This window comes from Diachasmimorpha longicaudata, chromosome 7 (genome assembly GCF_034640455.1).
Source record: "Diachasmimorpha longicaudata isolate KC_UGA_2023 chromosome 7, iyDiaLong2, whole genome shotgun sequence".
NCBI classification, from domain to species: domain Eukaryota; kingdom Metazoa; phylum Arthropoda; class Insecta; order Hymenoptera; family Braconidae; genus Diachasmimorpha; species Diachasmimorpha longicaudata.
The window spans coordinates 3754020-3770711 of NC_087231.1; the positions used below are offsets into that span (position 1 = coordinate 3754020).

General features: G+C 36.6%; 1 protein-coding gene across 3 annotated transcripts in view; it reads left to right on the forward strand.

The window, feature by feature from the left end:
• Positions 1–276: 276 nt before the first annotated feature.
• Positions 277–16692, forward strand: part of LOC135164881 (metabotropic glutamate receptor 8-like) — a 76485-nt gene continuing 60069 nt past the window's right edge. For 2 of the 3 annotated variants that reach the window (XM_064125646.1, XM_064125649.1), the window contains exons 1-3: positions 277–473; positions 14876–15081; positions 15967–16182. In XM_064125646.1, coding sequence (XP_063981716.1) covers positions 14881–15081; positions 15967–16182 — 417 coding nt within the window. In that variant the 5' untranslated portion in view covers positions 277–473; positions 14876–14880. Of the gene's footprint in view, positions 474–14150; positions 14327–14875; positions 15082–15966; positions 16183–16692 lie in introns of those variants that run through there. The other variant, XM_064125648.1, reaches the window with a different exon arrangement.

Here is a 16692-nt window from a genome sequence, read left to right on the forward strand (position 1 = left end):
CGCCAGCAGCGCCTCTCGGCCACTGCCCGGACGTTAATAAAGTTTGCGTCGCTTCAGCCGGTACCTTGCGTTCCTTTCTTATCGCCGCTGCATAAGGGATTGACTGGTAATAAGGGCTGCGCGGCGCTGGAAACAACCTCTCGAAAGCAATTCCAAAATTCGAGCTTGAAATGGGCATTGCAATGAGGTTTATACCATTTGCGCAAGTCCACAAGAATTCATAAAACGAGCATATACTTGAAGCGGGACTTCAGTTTAGCCGCGGTGGTCGGGTGCCGTGGTCAGGGTCCCCAAATGTACCATAATATTCACCCCATTTTCAGAAATTTTCGACACCCCACAGTATTTTTCGCGCTTGGAAAATGATAAATTAGTCAGTGACGCGATGAACTGCGAGTGAAATAATTAAAATTTGAAATTTTGAAACTTTTCAGCGAATGCTGTCCCTAGGACTATAGGACTTCCGGTCAAATGTACGTTCTAGATGTGTAATCACGGAATACATTAATTATTCATTACTTATACTTGCACTTTGGGGGAGAATGTGTAATAAGTATTATTTTTCATTGAACATTCGACTCACCTCCTGGGACTGTGTTTGCCAAAATCCGGATGAACTTTCCGGAGAGAAATAATTCACAGTCCCGATGAATTTCCTACATTTATCCTGTGATCATTCCTCCAATCTTCCGTGTCAATATTAGCTTCGTATTCGTTCAGATGAATTGGACAATTTTTTTAATTTCCAGGAAGAGATAAACTTGATGGATCAATTCAATGCTCAAATAGGGAGGAATACCTCGGTGTTTCCAATTCCGATATCGAGAGCGATCAATTTATTGGGTTTAATTGATAGGAAGAATCAGGGGCGGGGTAAAATGGACATTCTGGAATTTTGGCTAATTGATTCGTGATCGTATGGAGATAATAAGGTTTTGATTTTTGAGATTATCTCTCGTATTTTCAGGGCTCTGTCAGTAATTATCGGGGATTTTTATCACTAATTTTTTATTATAAATTTTTGTGAATTAAGACAGGTCAATTTTACTGTACGGAAAGTTAGTAATTTTGTTGTTGGGAATAACTAATTATGTTGGTGGAAATTAGTGATGATATCATGACAGATTGATAATGAAATCACTTAATTTGAATTCCGAATTTTGGAGTGTGTAGATGTCTAGAATTGGGAATTTCTGGTAATTAATGATAAATTTCTCAAAATTCGTGGAGTCTTGCTGAGCAATCTAGATTTTTTTCCTCTCTGTAGTCACAAATTTCCCAATTGAGGTCACTCCATGCTCGTCACAAAGGGACACAGGGCTTTCCATGAGAAAGAAAATCTCATTCCAGTGAAAACCGAATGAATTGCCAACATTCCAAAAATAATATAAAAAGCTCCATTCGTCCCCTCTTGCTTTTGATGAGACAATCATTTTCATAAATTAATTTCTGCAATTTCATAAATGTTAATAAATTTCGGGTATTTTTCTCCCCTCACAAACCCCTAATCTCAGTCCCCATTTTATTCAATGGACCGAAGTAAAAGTGGGATAAGAAATGCGTATAGAAGGAAAATGTCATTTGCCAGATTAAAAAATTATGCACAAACACTTGGGCAACCCCTCGGGTGTTAATCCTGTATTTGTCAGACGTCACAGGAGTCCAGAATTACGAAAATTGCGTTTGGAAATGCATGTACGCTTCGCCTACCGCTGGCCCATGGGCGATGGAATATATATATCCAGGGATGTTGGTTGCTTCTGCGGTAATTTAACAGAACAAATGGATACTAAAGTTCAACAAGGGCTGCACCATAGTGAATACCTCTACACAGCGATCAATTTCGAGAATGTTGTGCACTAGTTTAATAAAAGATGAACAGAAACGAGTGACAATTTCCACGGTGACAAATATTTACTAAAAATTACATATTTCTTCGTTAAGAAAAATATTACGGAAGTGCTACGCAATTTTTTCGGAGTGTTTCGGAATTTTCATCTGAATTTTCTCGGATAAATTACGCTACCGACTCTTAATATTTACTAATTACTTGTGTAATCATTGCACGGAGAGAAAAATTAATTGAAACTGTTCCGTGATCTGCCAGTTAAAATAATATTCAGAAAAAATTACGGAACAGTAACGTATTTTTTCACTGAACGTACCATAATTTTTCTGGAATGTTTTCGATTTTTTCCTGAGTTTACTGAAAAAGTGCGTGATTATGCGGTAATTTTTAGCGAATATTATTTTTATTGGCAGAATTTTTCGGTTCGTGTAAACGAAGTCCGTAAATTTTAATGAATAATTTCCTCCGTGTACCGGGGTAATATGTGATCGTAAAATTTCTAATAAATGACAATAATTGAGTGGTTGACAAAAATGGGTCCAGTGGACACCCAGCGAGTGGAATTACTCACCAGTCAAGTCACTGATTACAAATCGCATTGAGAATTAATTAATTGAATTATTATACAATGACATCACGGGATTTTCGATGGCGTAAATTTGCACAATTCAGTGGTGAATGAAAAATCATTAATTGGTCGTTCGGGGAAGTCCAATGAAGCGAGTATCCGTCATGAAGACGAACGACGATAAAATTCAAAGTTTATCTCTGGCTTCGACAAATTCGGGAATTAATCTCATCACTGTCGAACGATCTGTTGCTCTAAGACTAGCTCAGGGGGATTTATTGCTCGTGGAATTCTGCCAAAATGTCGTCGATTGGAAGTTTTCACCGACTTCTCGGTGCTTCAGCGGTTCATCTGGAGGGTGGCATGAGGAATGAACGGGGAAAAGAAGGGGGAAATAAAAACATAAGGAAGACCGGATCCAGTGCAAACAGAGATCTACGGAAACAGAAGAAAGAGGGAATTTATGGGTTGACACCCATTCCATGTTGGATCGATTCCACGTAATAATTTCCAGTCAAAAGTTGGTGAGGGAGTGACAGCGCGCCAATTAAATAGTTGGCTTTAATCCCGTTGTCGAGGGGAGAACGCAATAGGATCGGAAAGAAAACGTTTTGTACCCGGAGAAAAAAGTACGTGAAAAATTACTGTGCCGGGCAATAGAAATGAGGTGCAATGAAATGTCTTTGACTCACACATAAAAATTCCTATCAATGCCATCAATTTTGTAATTAATGATATGTGGCTTCGTAAAATTTACTAAACAGCACTAGCAAATTTGAAGGTCTATCATTTGTTACTTGAGGGTAAATGAAAAATCAGAAACAATCAAATCAATTTGAGGAAATTGATTTCTATATCATAGAAACAGATATTGGCGTTTAAAAATATTTCCCTTGCCCGCTCCGTAATTGCGAAAAAACAATTAAAACAAACTCTAAAATTTGAAGATCTATCATTTTTTATTTGAAGTTGACTGAGAAATTGATAAAAATCTTTTAAAAATTTCTATCTAGCTCAATTTTTTTATTAGACCTTCCTCCATTTTTTACTGTCTCACACCACAATTTTTTGGTAACTCATTATCGACTTTGAATTTTTACGAGACCGCTATAGAACTTTTTCCCAAGTCGACAGAGCAGTTGTACGAATCCCGGAAAAAATATCCCCAAAATAAATCTTAATTTTTAATTTTTTAATTTATTTCAGACATATTTTGGTTTCAAATAAAAATTCCTAAAAAAAAAGGATTTACTTTTATTAAATTATTCACCACATTCACAGTTTTTTTAAAAATATCTATTAATAATTTTTGTTTTATTTGCACTTCATCCCCCCCTCAAATAAAATAATAATACCAATAATAATAATAATAATAAAGTAAAATAAATGAGTGAGAAGTATTTTTTTCCGCAAGTTTTTGGACTCGACTGAGTGTAATGATTAAGTACGAGTTTTCCTCGAGAAACGTGTGAATGTAAATATTTTTTTATGTAGAATGTTCGAGAACTGTCTAGAACATTCGTGAGGGACAAGCATACAATGATATTTATCTCGAATAGAAAATCCGGGATGCGATAAAATGAGACGGTTGAATTTACAAAACATTAGAAGTGGGGCTCACGCCACATTTTTTCGGATGTAATTCAATGTCAACTGTGTATATTTCACACGTTTCAAGTGGGTAGAACAGTGTAGATACTTTATAAATATTTAAAACTGTGTATACATGCACCTCACATGAAATATGTAGTTACTATATGTAGTCATCCCACGCGTTTAAATGTTATTCCTTTTACGTTTGCATGACGATTTTTGTGATTCCTTTTTCAATTTTGATATTTACATAAATTCTCGCTTCTGAATGAAAGCATTTTGTTCGGTCGTGAACATTATATATAAAAAAAACTAAGACGACCTTTTATGTTTCTCAGGTTTTCCCTGATATACTGGAAATTATTAAAATCCCTTTGGGTTTAATTTTCGCATGTAGAAGTCATAAAAGATCATAATTTATCTCGTTTTGGACGTCATGTAGAAATTACCTTGTACAAAAATTCTTTCCTTTTCTCAAACTTCTTCAGAGGACAGCCTTTTCCCAAAAAACTCATGTCATGTTCGTCATATAACGTACCCACCCAGACCGGATCGAATTTTCCCTTTTTTTATTTCTTCAGTCCTCAATGGAAAATCCAATATACTTTTCGTTTAGTTAACAGACCAGGGCACATGTTTCTGCTTTCCAATAGTTTTCGACCAATTAAATTTTTTCTATCCTCTCCCTTAGAAAAAACAACCCTCTTCCCTCACTCCCTTGTAATCTAAGGCAATAGACTTTAAGAAAAATTTCTGAGTTATTTATTAGTTAAGACTGCTTCGAGACAAGACCGTCGAACTTGTTCTCTTCCCAACCATTGTCCATTGTTTTTTAATATGTGTAGTTCCATAAAAGTTTAAATTCCACCTTATTATCATTTTAACAATAAATAAGTTTGAGTGACGCGTTTATTTTTTCAATTTATTCTGACATTTAATCAGAAACAATTTCCTGCTTTCGGCTCATTATCCGTTCGCAGCAGTTCAGGAGACATCCTTGCCGTACCTATATTATTATACCTGATACTTACAACCTCAGAGAAGAGTCCAGTAATTATTTATTATTTTTATTAAATTTACTGAGACTATCACAGCAACTACCCCGAACACATTTTCATGGGTTCATCATAATTTTATTATTTTTCCACGTGAGAATGTCAAAATGCCGAACTCTTTACCCCGATTTCCTAGTTATTCATGCAGGGTCCAGTAACTATTTATTATTTTTATTAAATTTACTGAGACTATCACAGTAACTACCCCGAACACATTTTCCTGGGTTCATCATAATTTTATTATTTTTCCACGTGAGAATGTCAAAATGCCGAACTCTTTACCCCGATTTCCTAGTTATTCATGCAGAAAGGCCCTTTCGTTGTTTACACTGCTGTTTTTATCAAAATTCGATTATCAACACGGAAGACGTTCATTGTCTTCCTTCACAGTAGAATTTCGGAAAAATTCCTCTCCGTCAACGTAGGAGAAACACAAAACTTAGCTGGAAAAAAAAAATTGAAAAAATTCTGAGGGAACAACTTCATCTGAGCGAATTTTCTTGAAAATTTTGTGAAACTCCTGAAATAACCGAAGCATTATATTAATCCATAAATCAGTGAGTTTCGATTTTACACGCTCCCGTGGGGATAACGATGTCATCGAGATAGTTCAATGGTCAGTGAAGATAATCGAATTGGGGTCGAAAAGCGTGTGATGGGAATGAGAGTGAAATTTTGAAATTTCAACGACGAGGCGTGAAACGTTTGGGTTAAACTCAACGTATGATATATTATGTGTGGGACGAACTCAGTGATGCGTCTATGTGTTAGCCTGTATAATTAATTTTTACCCGGGACGTCTAGTTTACGTCAGCGTTACTCACGTCAGAATCTCAATCAATTAGTCAATTTTCGATATTCTGGTCCTGACCAGAGAAAATGGTCACCTACATAACAGCATATGGGGACATTGGGGCACATTCGACTACATGGTACAATGGAGAGACCAGTGGAATGAGGGATGGGGAGGGTGAATGGGGGAAGAACTCGATGTGACGAAATAATTGAAGTCGATTAAAAATGTGCAGTCGCTCGTTTCTCGAGGTGGAAAAAAACCCTTTCCGCTCTTTCCTTCATGTTTGGTGGATATCTGTGTGCGGCGTCGGTGAGAGATGAACAATTATGTTGGTAGTGGAGTATATACGGGGACTCAAGCGAATGGAAGTAGTGGAGGTTTGCCTCGTTGACGGGTATAAGGGGGTGAAAATTTTAGCCTCTTGTCGACGAATGGAGGAGAATTCTATGTGGGGGTCCTATAGGAGGGGAAAATCTGACAATTTTTATGGTGTCATTCGGACAAAAATTACACAGTAATTTTACAAAACACACAGTAATGTTATAAAAACTAATTTCCAATAACTCGACAAACTTTTCAAGCCCTTCACATACTTGAAAAATCCACAATCCTCAATCCCTTATTATTTACCACATTAATCAACATCAAAGATTATACGCTGAAAATTAAAGAAGAAAAAAAATATCTCAAAATCATATAGTGGGAACTCTGATATTTCACCTCAAATAAACTCACAATGCCTTAGAATATCGGCACAAATTGCAGGCCTGAGAAAAATTACTAGGCCACTCAGTAAAATTTCCATGGCCTTATGAAAATTCAAAATCCGATGCAACATTTCTCATGACGAAGTCCAACGTCGGCAATAATCAGCTACATTCGGTGTTCATCGTTAACCAATCACAATGAGTTATGGAAAAATTGCTGTGTGGAACTGTAAAAAATGAAGGAAGGTCCAACAAAATAAATTGACCTACATAGGAATTTTGAAAAGATTTCTATCAATTTTGCGTTTAACTTCAAGTAAAAAATGATGGACCTTCACATTTTATAGTGTTGTTTAGTTAATTTTACGACGCCACATATCATAAATTATTAATTTTACGATTTTAATAGGAATTTTCACGTGTGAGTAAAAGACATTCCATTGCACTTCGATTCTAGTGTCCGGCACACTAATTTTTCATCGACTTTTCTCTCTGTACAGCGAGGGAAGACCCTTGGGGGATCAGTTCAATTGTTGACTGATGGAAGATTGCATCTCATAAATATTTTGATGGGTATGATGTTACAGGTGTATCGATCGTACCCTGGAAATTTCGACTGGAATCTGCCCAACTGGAGGGATTAAGTCCGCTTTCATATCATCCCTCTCCGTTGCGATATTTTTCATCTCTAATGATGAGCGATTGTTGTTGTTATTCGTGGAATAACCTACATTGTTGGGAAAAATTGAAATTCCACGGGTTTGCGATTGCAAGAAGAAAAATTTATAAAAATACCCGAAAATTGCGATGGCTTAATATGTGAATGGTAATCCCCGAGGGACCTGGAATTCAATGAAAAAATACACTATTTTTTGGCAAAAAAAGTACATTGGTGGATGCGACATTTATCCACCTGAATTATTGACCTACATTATTATATAGTTATTAGCTATCTGCAAATGTTTTGCTCTCTCACTAATTTACCAATAAAAAAAGTCAAAAAATTTCAGATTTCAGATGAAAATTCAATGAATTTTGCAATTTTTTTTGCAATGAAATTTCAGATTTCAGATGAAAATTCAATGAAATTCGCAATTTTTTGCTGGGGTAAAATGGAAATTCTAATGCTTATTTGAATTTCTAATGCGAGCATGAATATTCACCCTCAGATTATACAGAATTTTCGTTAATAGCGAATTCGCAAATTCACATTAATTTTTCCATGAAATTAAAGATTTTCAATAAATTCAGAGGAATCGAAATCAGATAAAATTTTTTAAAGCACAATCCTATTTTTTTTGGATGACGAATCAAAGCCCATATTGTTCTTACACTAAACTCATCCGGCCACACGCGTGAAATGTACAATTCCCATTGTTTTCCGTTCATAAACTCTATGCATGAGTGGGTCCATATTTCAATATCGCTACGTTAAATCAGGCGATCATGCGCAGTGTGCAGTGGGCCAATGTTCACTCTACTCGTTATGGAAATTTGTATCTGGTGCGTGCAACACTAGCGTATGCTACAAACATCCCAGTACCCAGACAGTGTCATGTCGCTCGATTTAGGGGAATATGATCTTCAAACTTTTTGCTCTACATATCATGTATGGAAATATTTAATGGGGACACGACAAATTTAAAATGAATGAACGCAAGACTGACTCTGGTAGGTGTCAAGAGAATAGAAAAATAACTGGAAATGAAGGAAAAATAGTTTTCTTTTTTAGATTGAAAATTGAGAAAAAGGTTGTTCAGTGATCAATGACTAATTATCCAAACACATCTAGTGAGAGTGGTTGGTATGTGTGGACAAAAATTGATCGGCTGTCCATAGCTGTTTGCAGTCCATGTCAGTACTTTATAATTTTTTTTCCGAATGGTACTGAAGTGTTTACAATAAACAAGAACAGAGAGGAATGAATAACCAAGAGCTTTTTGTGAAATGGGTCTAGAGTGTGAAAGCTTTGGTCACTGAGAGTTGATCTGGAGACATCATAGAAGAAAGATATACCTTCTGGGTGCGATAAATAAAGGATTAAAGTTCATAGTCGAACCATTTGAATATTATTTAAACAACCCCTGACCATAATCCAATAATATATGTTCTGATTTTAATTTTTAAATTATGCAATTTCGTCATTGGATTTTTCAACACATATTTTATATTTTTAAATTAAGCTGGACGTTTACCTTATCTTTCAATAAAATTTCTATGTCATTATGGACGAGTATTATTAAATAAGATTAAAACGATTCGACAATTGTAGTAAAATTTTTCACTAAAAAGGTTAATATTCAAAATAAATTCGGTAAACATTTGTCTTTGATGAATATAAATTTTCCCCCCCACAATGAACTTTAATATTTTATTTATCGCACGCAGAAGCTCTGATGTCTCCAGAGGAACTAGCCCTTAGTGACCAAAGCTTTCACACTCTAGACCCATTTCACAAAAAGCCCTTGTTTATTCATTCCTCTCTGTTTTGTTTATTGTAAACATCTCAGTGCTGTTCGGAGAAAAACTATAAAATACTGCCAAGGACTGAAAAAAGCTATGGACAGACCATTAATTTTTCTCCCCACATACCAAACACTCTCAATAATCCCCATAAATTTCTGATAAAATTTCTCCGACTAAGCGAACTAATTCCCGATCAATTTTCCTCATTCGTAATTTTCACTTCCCCTCCCAGACCTAGAACTATTCACCCCCATTAATCCAAATTCTCAGAACAATTCCAATTACTAGGACGAGCTCGGGGTTATCCTGTTGTGAAAAAGCCACCTATTCTAATGTCTATTCGTATTTCTTCATGCCACTGACATGCCCATGTCTCTATATATCCCATTTCTTAACGTCATGGGGAGATATACGGGTAGGATTGACGGGAGTCAGACTAGCTGCCTCTTCTGTACATTTCCTGAGATTTTTTTCCGGCACTTACGAATTTATTTGAAATATTCTGTCGTGAAATTTTTCATGAGTTTCTTTCATCACGTTCTATTCGTTTTTTGTTTCTCCCTCTCTGTTCCCTCAGTTTCCCATTTTTGGCGAAATAGATGGGGCGGGCGTGGCATGAAAGAAATCCTTTGTGAATTACCAATTGTGATTTTTTGGATTGGTATGGATCGAGCTGAGGGGAATGAACGTGACGGCTGGATGAGGTAGACGAATGTTACGAGGAGAAAAAGTTAAGAGTGCGGATTTTTATCGGGGGACTTTCAAGTTTCAAGTGATGAAATTATGTTGCCGAGGTTTTTTATCGAAGTTAGAACGGCCAACTTCCACGAGTTAGGTACATAATGTCCCATGTGAGAGGGCACGAGGCAATGTTGAGGGACTTTACAAGAATTTAATCTGAATTTCGGAATGACCGGATCGAGGGTTCAATTGGTGGAATTGAGGTCTGGGAATTAAATCCATTTTATTTTCGTTCTCACCGTCGAGCAAGAATCCTACTGCGTGTCGTTGCATACAAGGGATGACCACAAATTCCGGTGAATCCAGTTTTCATCCAGTTAATCCATCCACAGCTGTACCTGCCTTCAATGGACAATAGAATGACTCTAACTTTTTTTTTGAGTGCAAGTGATGAAAATTGAATGATTTTTATTGGAATATGCGTGTAAATGAACAAATTATTTAAGAGACACAGTGAAAATACTTTATAGGATATTCTTTATTAGCACGAGGAAGGCACGTCTTAGCTAGAGGACCGTTGTCCAGAGACTGAAAACTATATCAAAGGGACAACGCTCTCTGGGAAAAGAAAAACAGTTTTATGACTCGAAGGAACACAGTCCGTTGTTGAAATTTCAGCATGTGTTTAGGATTAAACCGTCTCGAAAGCGGAGTACAACCGATCGTAAATTAGTCCCTTAGTAGAGCTGTTTCCCAGAAAGTAAAAGAGGTGTCGAGTGATTGTTGTAGGACAATGAAAGAACTACTCAAATATTCCAACAATTTTCATATTGAATATTATGAAACTACTCGTTTTTTGTTGAAGTTTTTTGAAAAATCTGTTTCGTTACTGTATATTCATACAAGGAGATTATGTATTCATGTGGTAAGCCGGGACGATACCGATAAATGATGATGATATGATAGTGATAAATAGGAATTAATTCCCGTCAAGCCATTCAAAATGATTTACCCATCTCAAATAAATATAGTTTACACGTAAAATATTTCCCTCAATATGAAAACGTGCTCTGGAAAAATTTGTTATTTTTTTTAGTCACGTAAAAGAAAATCCATCATCCCTGATTTTTCCCCACAAGATGGTACTTTCAATCTCGAAAAATTCCCATCGCCGAATATAAGAAATATGAAAAAAAAAAAATGATATAGAGGAAAAATATTCCTTCCAAATCCAGGGCTCATCAAATATCCCACCGTCGGAAGGTAGTTCAACGCCAACCATAGAGCCACTCTTGCCGGAGAATTCCAGATTGTGATTCATTATGCAAATCTCGTTAGGGGAATGGCGAGAAGGTAATATATAGTGGACAACGTAGCTGTCGGCCTCATCTAATATAATAATGATTTCCGACTGAATTACGAGCTCGTGAAATGCCAGAAAATGTCAACGCGCTGTGGAAAACTACTTTTCAGGAATTATTGCTGGGAGGTGAAGAATTATTAACGGAAGTAGCAATAACAGTTTTTTTTTTTCTCGCGGTGTTGTATTGCTGTGAATGTTACTGCCCAGATGGCTGGGAGAGGTCGTAAAAATGGTGTGAAAATGTTTATATATAAAAAGTTGATGGGAACTATTTGTCGGCCAGCACTTTACACCAAGTGACTTTGTATTTAATTTTTCAAGTGGAGAACGAAAAGATAATGTCCACGAAAATGAAAGCACTCGAGTGGTGAAGATGAGGCTTGTTGATAATACCTCAGCGACATTTTTGTTCAGGAATATTCATGATACTGAGGAGCTGTGGGGAAAATTCTTAAGATGGGGATAACGTTCTTGGGGAGGAGACTCCTTTCTGATGGATTGAATATTTTTTAGTGGTATCATTGACGAGATGGGAGAAAATCTCCCTCAAATTGAAGGAGAATGAGTCATCTGGTAACTAACAGGACACGTCAAGTCGTTTTTCATTTTTTTAATGCATATTAATTAATGAAATTCATTCGACTGATTGATTTCGTGACTACACTGTTAGTCTTTTTGTTTAAGGTGTCAATGGAAAAGTCTGGATTTTTTAATCTGATTTTTTTCTTAAAATCAATGGAAGTGGTCGCAGAGGTCTTTTAATTATTTTTATTTTGTCTTTTTTCACGTTTAGATCGAAGAGGGACTGATGGGTCCCTTCGTGTGATTGTTGTTTACACAATGAGACAAATTATTGAAAAATTACGTGGCTGTTCTGTGATATGCCAGTCAAAATAATATTCAGTAAAAATTACGAAACGCTTACGTATTTTTTCAGTGAAGTTTCTATACGTTTTCTTGAACGTTCTGGAGTTTTTCCTGAAAGCTCACTGAAGAAGTGCGTAACTGTTCCGTCATTTTGATCGAATATTGTGTTGACTGGCAGATTACTAAACAGACAGGTAATTTTTCAAGAATTTTTCTCTCCGTATAATAGAATTATCACTAACGAGTTTGTCCGATTTATATGACAATTTTTTCAAAATCAGACAACATATTTAATTTGAAAATTGCAAACTGAATTGCAAAAATATTAATATTTCGCCTTAAACTGATATTTCCACTTCGCAGAGAGAAAGGTTACTTTAGAAAGATTCTCGAATTTTCTGAGAAACGATAGCGAAATGCAAATCAATACCAAAATACCTATTTACAGCGGATATTTCACGATTCGTTCAGTACAAAATCCTTCTTCACTACGGAAAAATTCTACGGGTTCCGGGAGAGAGATATTCCCTAAAAAATTACAGAACCATCGTTCACTCACCATTTACGGAAGGGAGTTGGTGAATTTACGTGACAGTATCGTATTTTTTTACAGTCGCCCGAGGTAAAAATTGGGGAATGTCGTGGCAAAATTTCGCCGACCTCATTTTTACTTCCGAATAACAGAAAAGATACGCAATTTCCATTGAATATTTTCCCCCACGTTATTGGATTTATTCTATGCATTATTACGTTTAGCAGAAAAAAAACCCATGTTCAGCAAAATTTTCTGGGCCAATGGAAAAAAAATACGATTCGTCGTGCGAAAATTCTGAAAATGGACTCCGCTCCACGATTACTTGACGTCTTCAGTCATTTTTTTTTTGTTAATTGTCTTTCTCTGTGTGTACAGAGTTCTTAGAACGAAGAACACAATTCTTCTCCTTTGATGGATTAAAAGTTGTCGGCGGTGACGCAGAACAGACGACGAGAAATCACCCTAAATTTCAAAGAAAGGCAACTCATCGTGATTAAGTATCTTTCGAAATCCATCTGACAAGCTCTTTTTCAATGAAATATATTTTATAAAAACAAGTGTCTCCGTCAATTATTCTGCTCCGAAGTCTTGCCAAGACCGACCAAGACTGTTTGCCACATCAGTTGGCTTTCGATCAACGATATGATCAGCCGCGAGCTTGAGACGACATTCGCTCCGATTCGCGTTTCAAAAAAATCGTGACTGAAAAATAAAATTTTTAATGGGGAACTAACTCTACAACACATAATTAAATAATAGTTTCATGTGACATAAACAATGCTCATCCATCCATACACATAACAAAGTATATATTTTTAAGTCCCACAGGAGACCAAAAGTTGCCCACCTGATGGCTAATATCTAGGGACGAACTGACAGTTAGTTCAAAAATTAGTCACCCATGGTATTTCAGAAATTAGACTACGAAGGGACGCTAATATTTGCAAAACTCTTGTGCATTTCTTGGAACTTCGCCGGTCCCCGGCCCATTCTCCAACGAAAAAATGTGAAACAGCTGGAAAAAAGGGAAAAGGGTTCTACCCACCGGTCGGAAGTGAAAGTCTAAATATGCAAAATTCCCAAAAAGAAAAACAATGTTAATAAATTTGATTTCTTACTTAAGATTGAAATTTCAATAAATTTTTCCAGAATTTCACATTAAATTTTTTTATTATGTGGGCAACATTTTGACATTAGCTCGAACAAGTGACCCATTGTAAACGTCACCGAGAAATACGGTAAACACTTCGGCCGTTTATGACCTAAACAACTCAACACGTGGACAACTCAATAGACAAAAGGGCCTTGTCTTTGGGTCAGACCTCTCACCCTGGACGAACAGCCCTTCGTCCTACCATTACCCTTCTACTTGACTAATTTTTAGCTGAATTTTCATTCCGCGTCCGGAATCGTAAACTTTCCATCAAAATTATACATTACATATTTGCTAATGTCCCATTACGAATATTGCTCCCCATGAAATTCAGAATTGGAAATCACAGAACACGTGACGACAGAGGCTTCAGTGCCCTGGAATGGTCTGAGGTTAATCACAGTGGCACCGGTGTTTGTATAGCACTGGTTGTAAACCACTTTGACATCTTTTAACCCCATGTATTCCGTGTTCACTCTCACTCGGTTAAATCCGGTGTAAATTTTGCATGTCAAGGGGTTGAAAATCATACATTTGAAAATGGTAGTGGAAGGGAGCGCAATGTTCAAGGAAAAAGTTGAGATTGTGCAGAAAACTGGAATTAATCTGACGGATGGCTAATTACACGGAGAATACTCAAAAGTGCTTTTCTCCAGTTTTCCCCGGGCTTTCATAAATACAAATTTACCTCTGGTTGGTAAAATTACATTTGCCTTGATTATAGTGAGTATAATTTTTGTAAGGCCACTAGAAAATTCCGGCTCGTTGGTTAGGGAAGTCTCCAGGAAATGCACATCTGCTGCCTTGTCCCTACTTTCCTACATCCTCTGTATGCGTTTTTATGACAGAACAACATGACAGACTCCATTGGAATTAATGAGGCGGAAAAATCCGGGAGAAAGGGAAAGAGTTCAAAGGGAAGTTTTTTTTGTTTTACACCTTCAAGGGATTATTAATCCGGGGTAATATTCACATGTTGCGAAGATTATAGGATTAAAAAGTTTGAATATTCAAAACTCACGTGTAGCCCATTGAAGTTGGGTGAAAAAAACCGCAAAACTCATGTTAATACAGTTTTCCATGGAAATTATATTGAGTTCACGTAAAATTAAGCCACTTAGCGAGAGCAAGTCCAGGAAAATATTGAAAATATTCACTTTATTCGATAGTCATGAGTTTGGAAAATTTATTACCTTTTAGTTGAATAAATCCATAATTTTATTATTTTATAAATTATTGCAGTAAAAATGGCGATGCATTGTGATCGTCCAGCATCAATGAGTTCCATCCGAGCCCGCAAAGTCCTGTTATGGATCTACCTCTGTATCTGCCTGCGATTCTCTGATTGCTACAAAGAGTCCGATGAGCACATTGAGGAAGACACCTCGAAACTCATACGCATCGACGGTGATGTCATCTTCGGTGGAATATTCCCAATGCATGAACAGGTCAGGATGAGCTTCGTACCAATATTCTTCCTTCTACGTATCACTTTTATGCTTTCTCCGAGAGCATGTAAATATGTTCCCTCGATGTTTCACAAGTTAAACTTTGAATTTATGGAACTGTTTGCTAAACCTTCTCAAGTGCATGTACGTAAACGAGAGAATTGTGTGGACGTACAGTTTTTTTTTTTCAATTGTCGATAAAAGTTGTGGGGTTGGATATTAGCAGAAACTTTGTTACACATAACAATGGGAGCAAGTTGTTTGTTTGGAGGGAATATACAAGGGACGGGATATGCAATCTTTTTCTGAGTGCCTGGAAACGGCCGAGCGTTGTTCGTACAAATGACAGCCGGAATAATTAATTTTTATCGTGACGAATGGGCTCACTACAGTGATCTAAAGTACCGTTATAAGTACGTTGCATTGAGCTATTATTTATCCAGATGGAATGGCTTTATAATTAAAGAGAATTATTTGTTATGCTTTGTCGCTTCTCATAAATAGTTCTCCTGATTTGAAATTTGAATAAAAACTTTTCACCAGAATAAGAAAATTTCTTTGCGAATTCAATCATTGAAAATATGATACTACATTCATCTGAATTTTACTATTGTTCATCAAATTTCAATGAACAAAGGATTTAAAATTTACACTTCCTGTCATTTTGTCACTAGATTGCATTTTTTAAAATCAACAACAGAATGCTGTGAAATTTGAGTGAAGCTGACCCTTGATATAAATTCTCAAAGGGTTGACCTGAAATTTTTCAAATTCCACTGAAATTCAGTACCAGTATTTCATATTACTCGAAACTAGATATTTTTTGTACCGTCAATTGACAAAGCGAGTATTTGATAAATGTTTCCTTTCACTTGTAACATTCAGGTCGCTGGCATGAGTGGCGAATCTCCTTGTGGGGCTGTGAAAGAGGAGAAGGGAGTGCAACGTCTAGAGGCCATGCTCTTTGCCCTGGACGAGTTGAACAAAAACGTGGAATTATTGCCGAATACAACAATTGGCGCATTGATCCTCGACTCATGCAGCAGTGACACATATGCCCTCGATCAGAGTATGGAGTTCGTGAGGTCCTATATGAATCAGGTAAGTTGTAAAATCCCTCGTCATTCGGGGCTCGAGATCCAGCGGTTGATGGCTGACGAAAGCTGGGAAAGGACAGAAGAGCCGGGCCTTTATCCTCGCATATGTTCCCGTGGCCTTTCTTCATCCCATGTGACGGTGGAGCTTTCTATCGGAATGGAAGGCGTGTTACATTAAAAACCCTCTTTCACTTTTTCCTTTGGCGTTGGAGGGTGAAAAATCGGCTGTTCGTTCACAAACGATCTTTCATAATAAATTATTAGGCCATCAGACGACCATTTTCGAGCTTTTTGTCCGACTTTTTCCGGGGAAAATTCTTTTTCCATGGAAATATATCAAATTCGCCGGAATAGAGCGCTATGAGACAGGAGATCTATGGTAGATTCAGTTTAGTAGTTATCACAAAACTATAAGATCAGTGATAAATGAAAACCTAAGTGTAGTTTGGATAATATGGTAATAGAATTTTTTCCATGAAGTGCTGTAAACAATAGGTGTTATCACCACTGATTA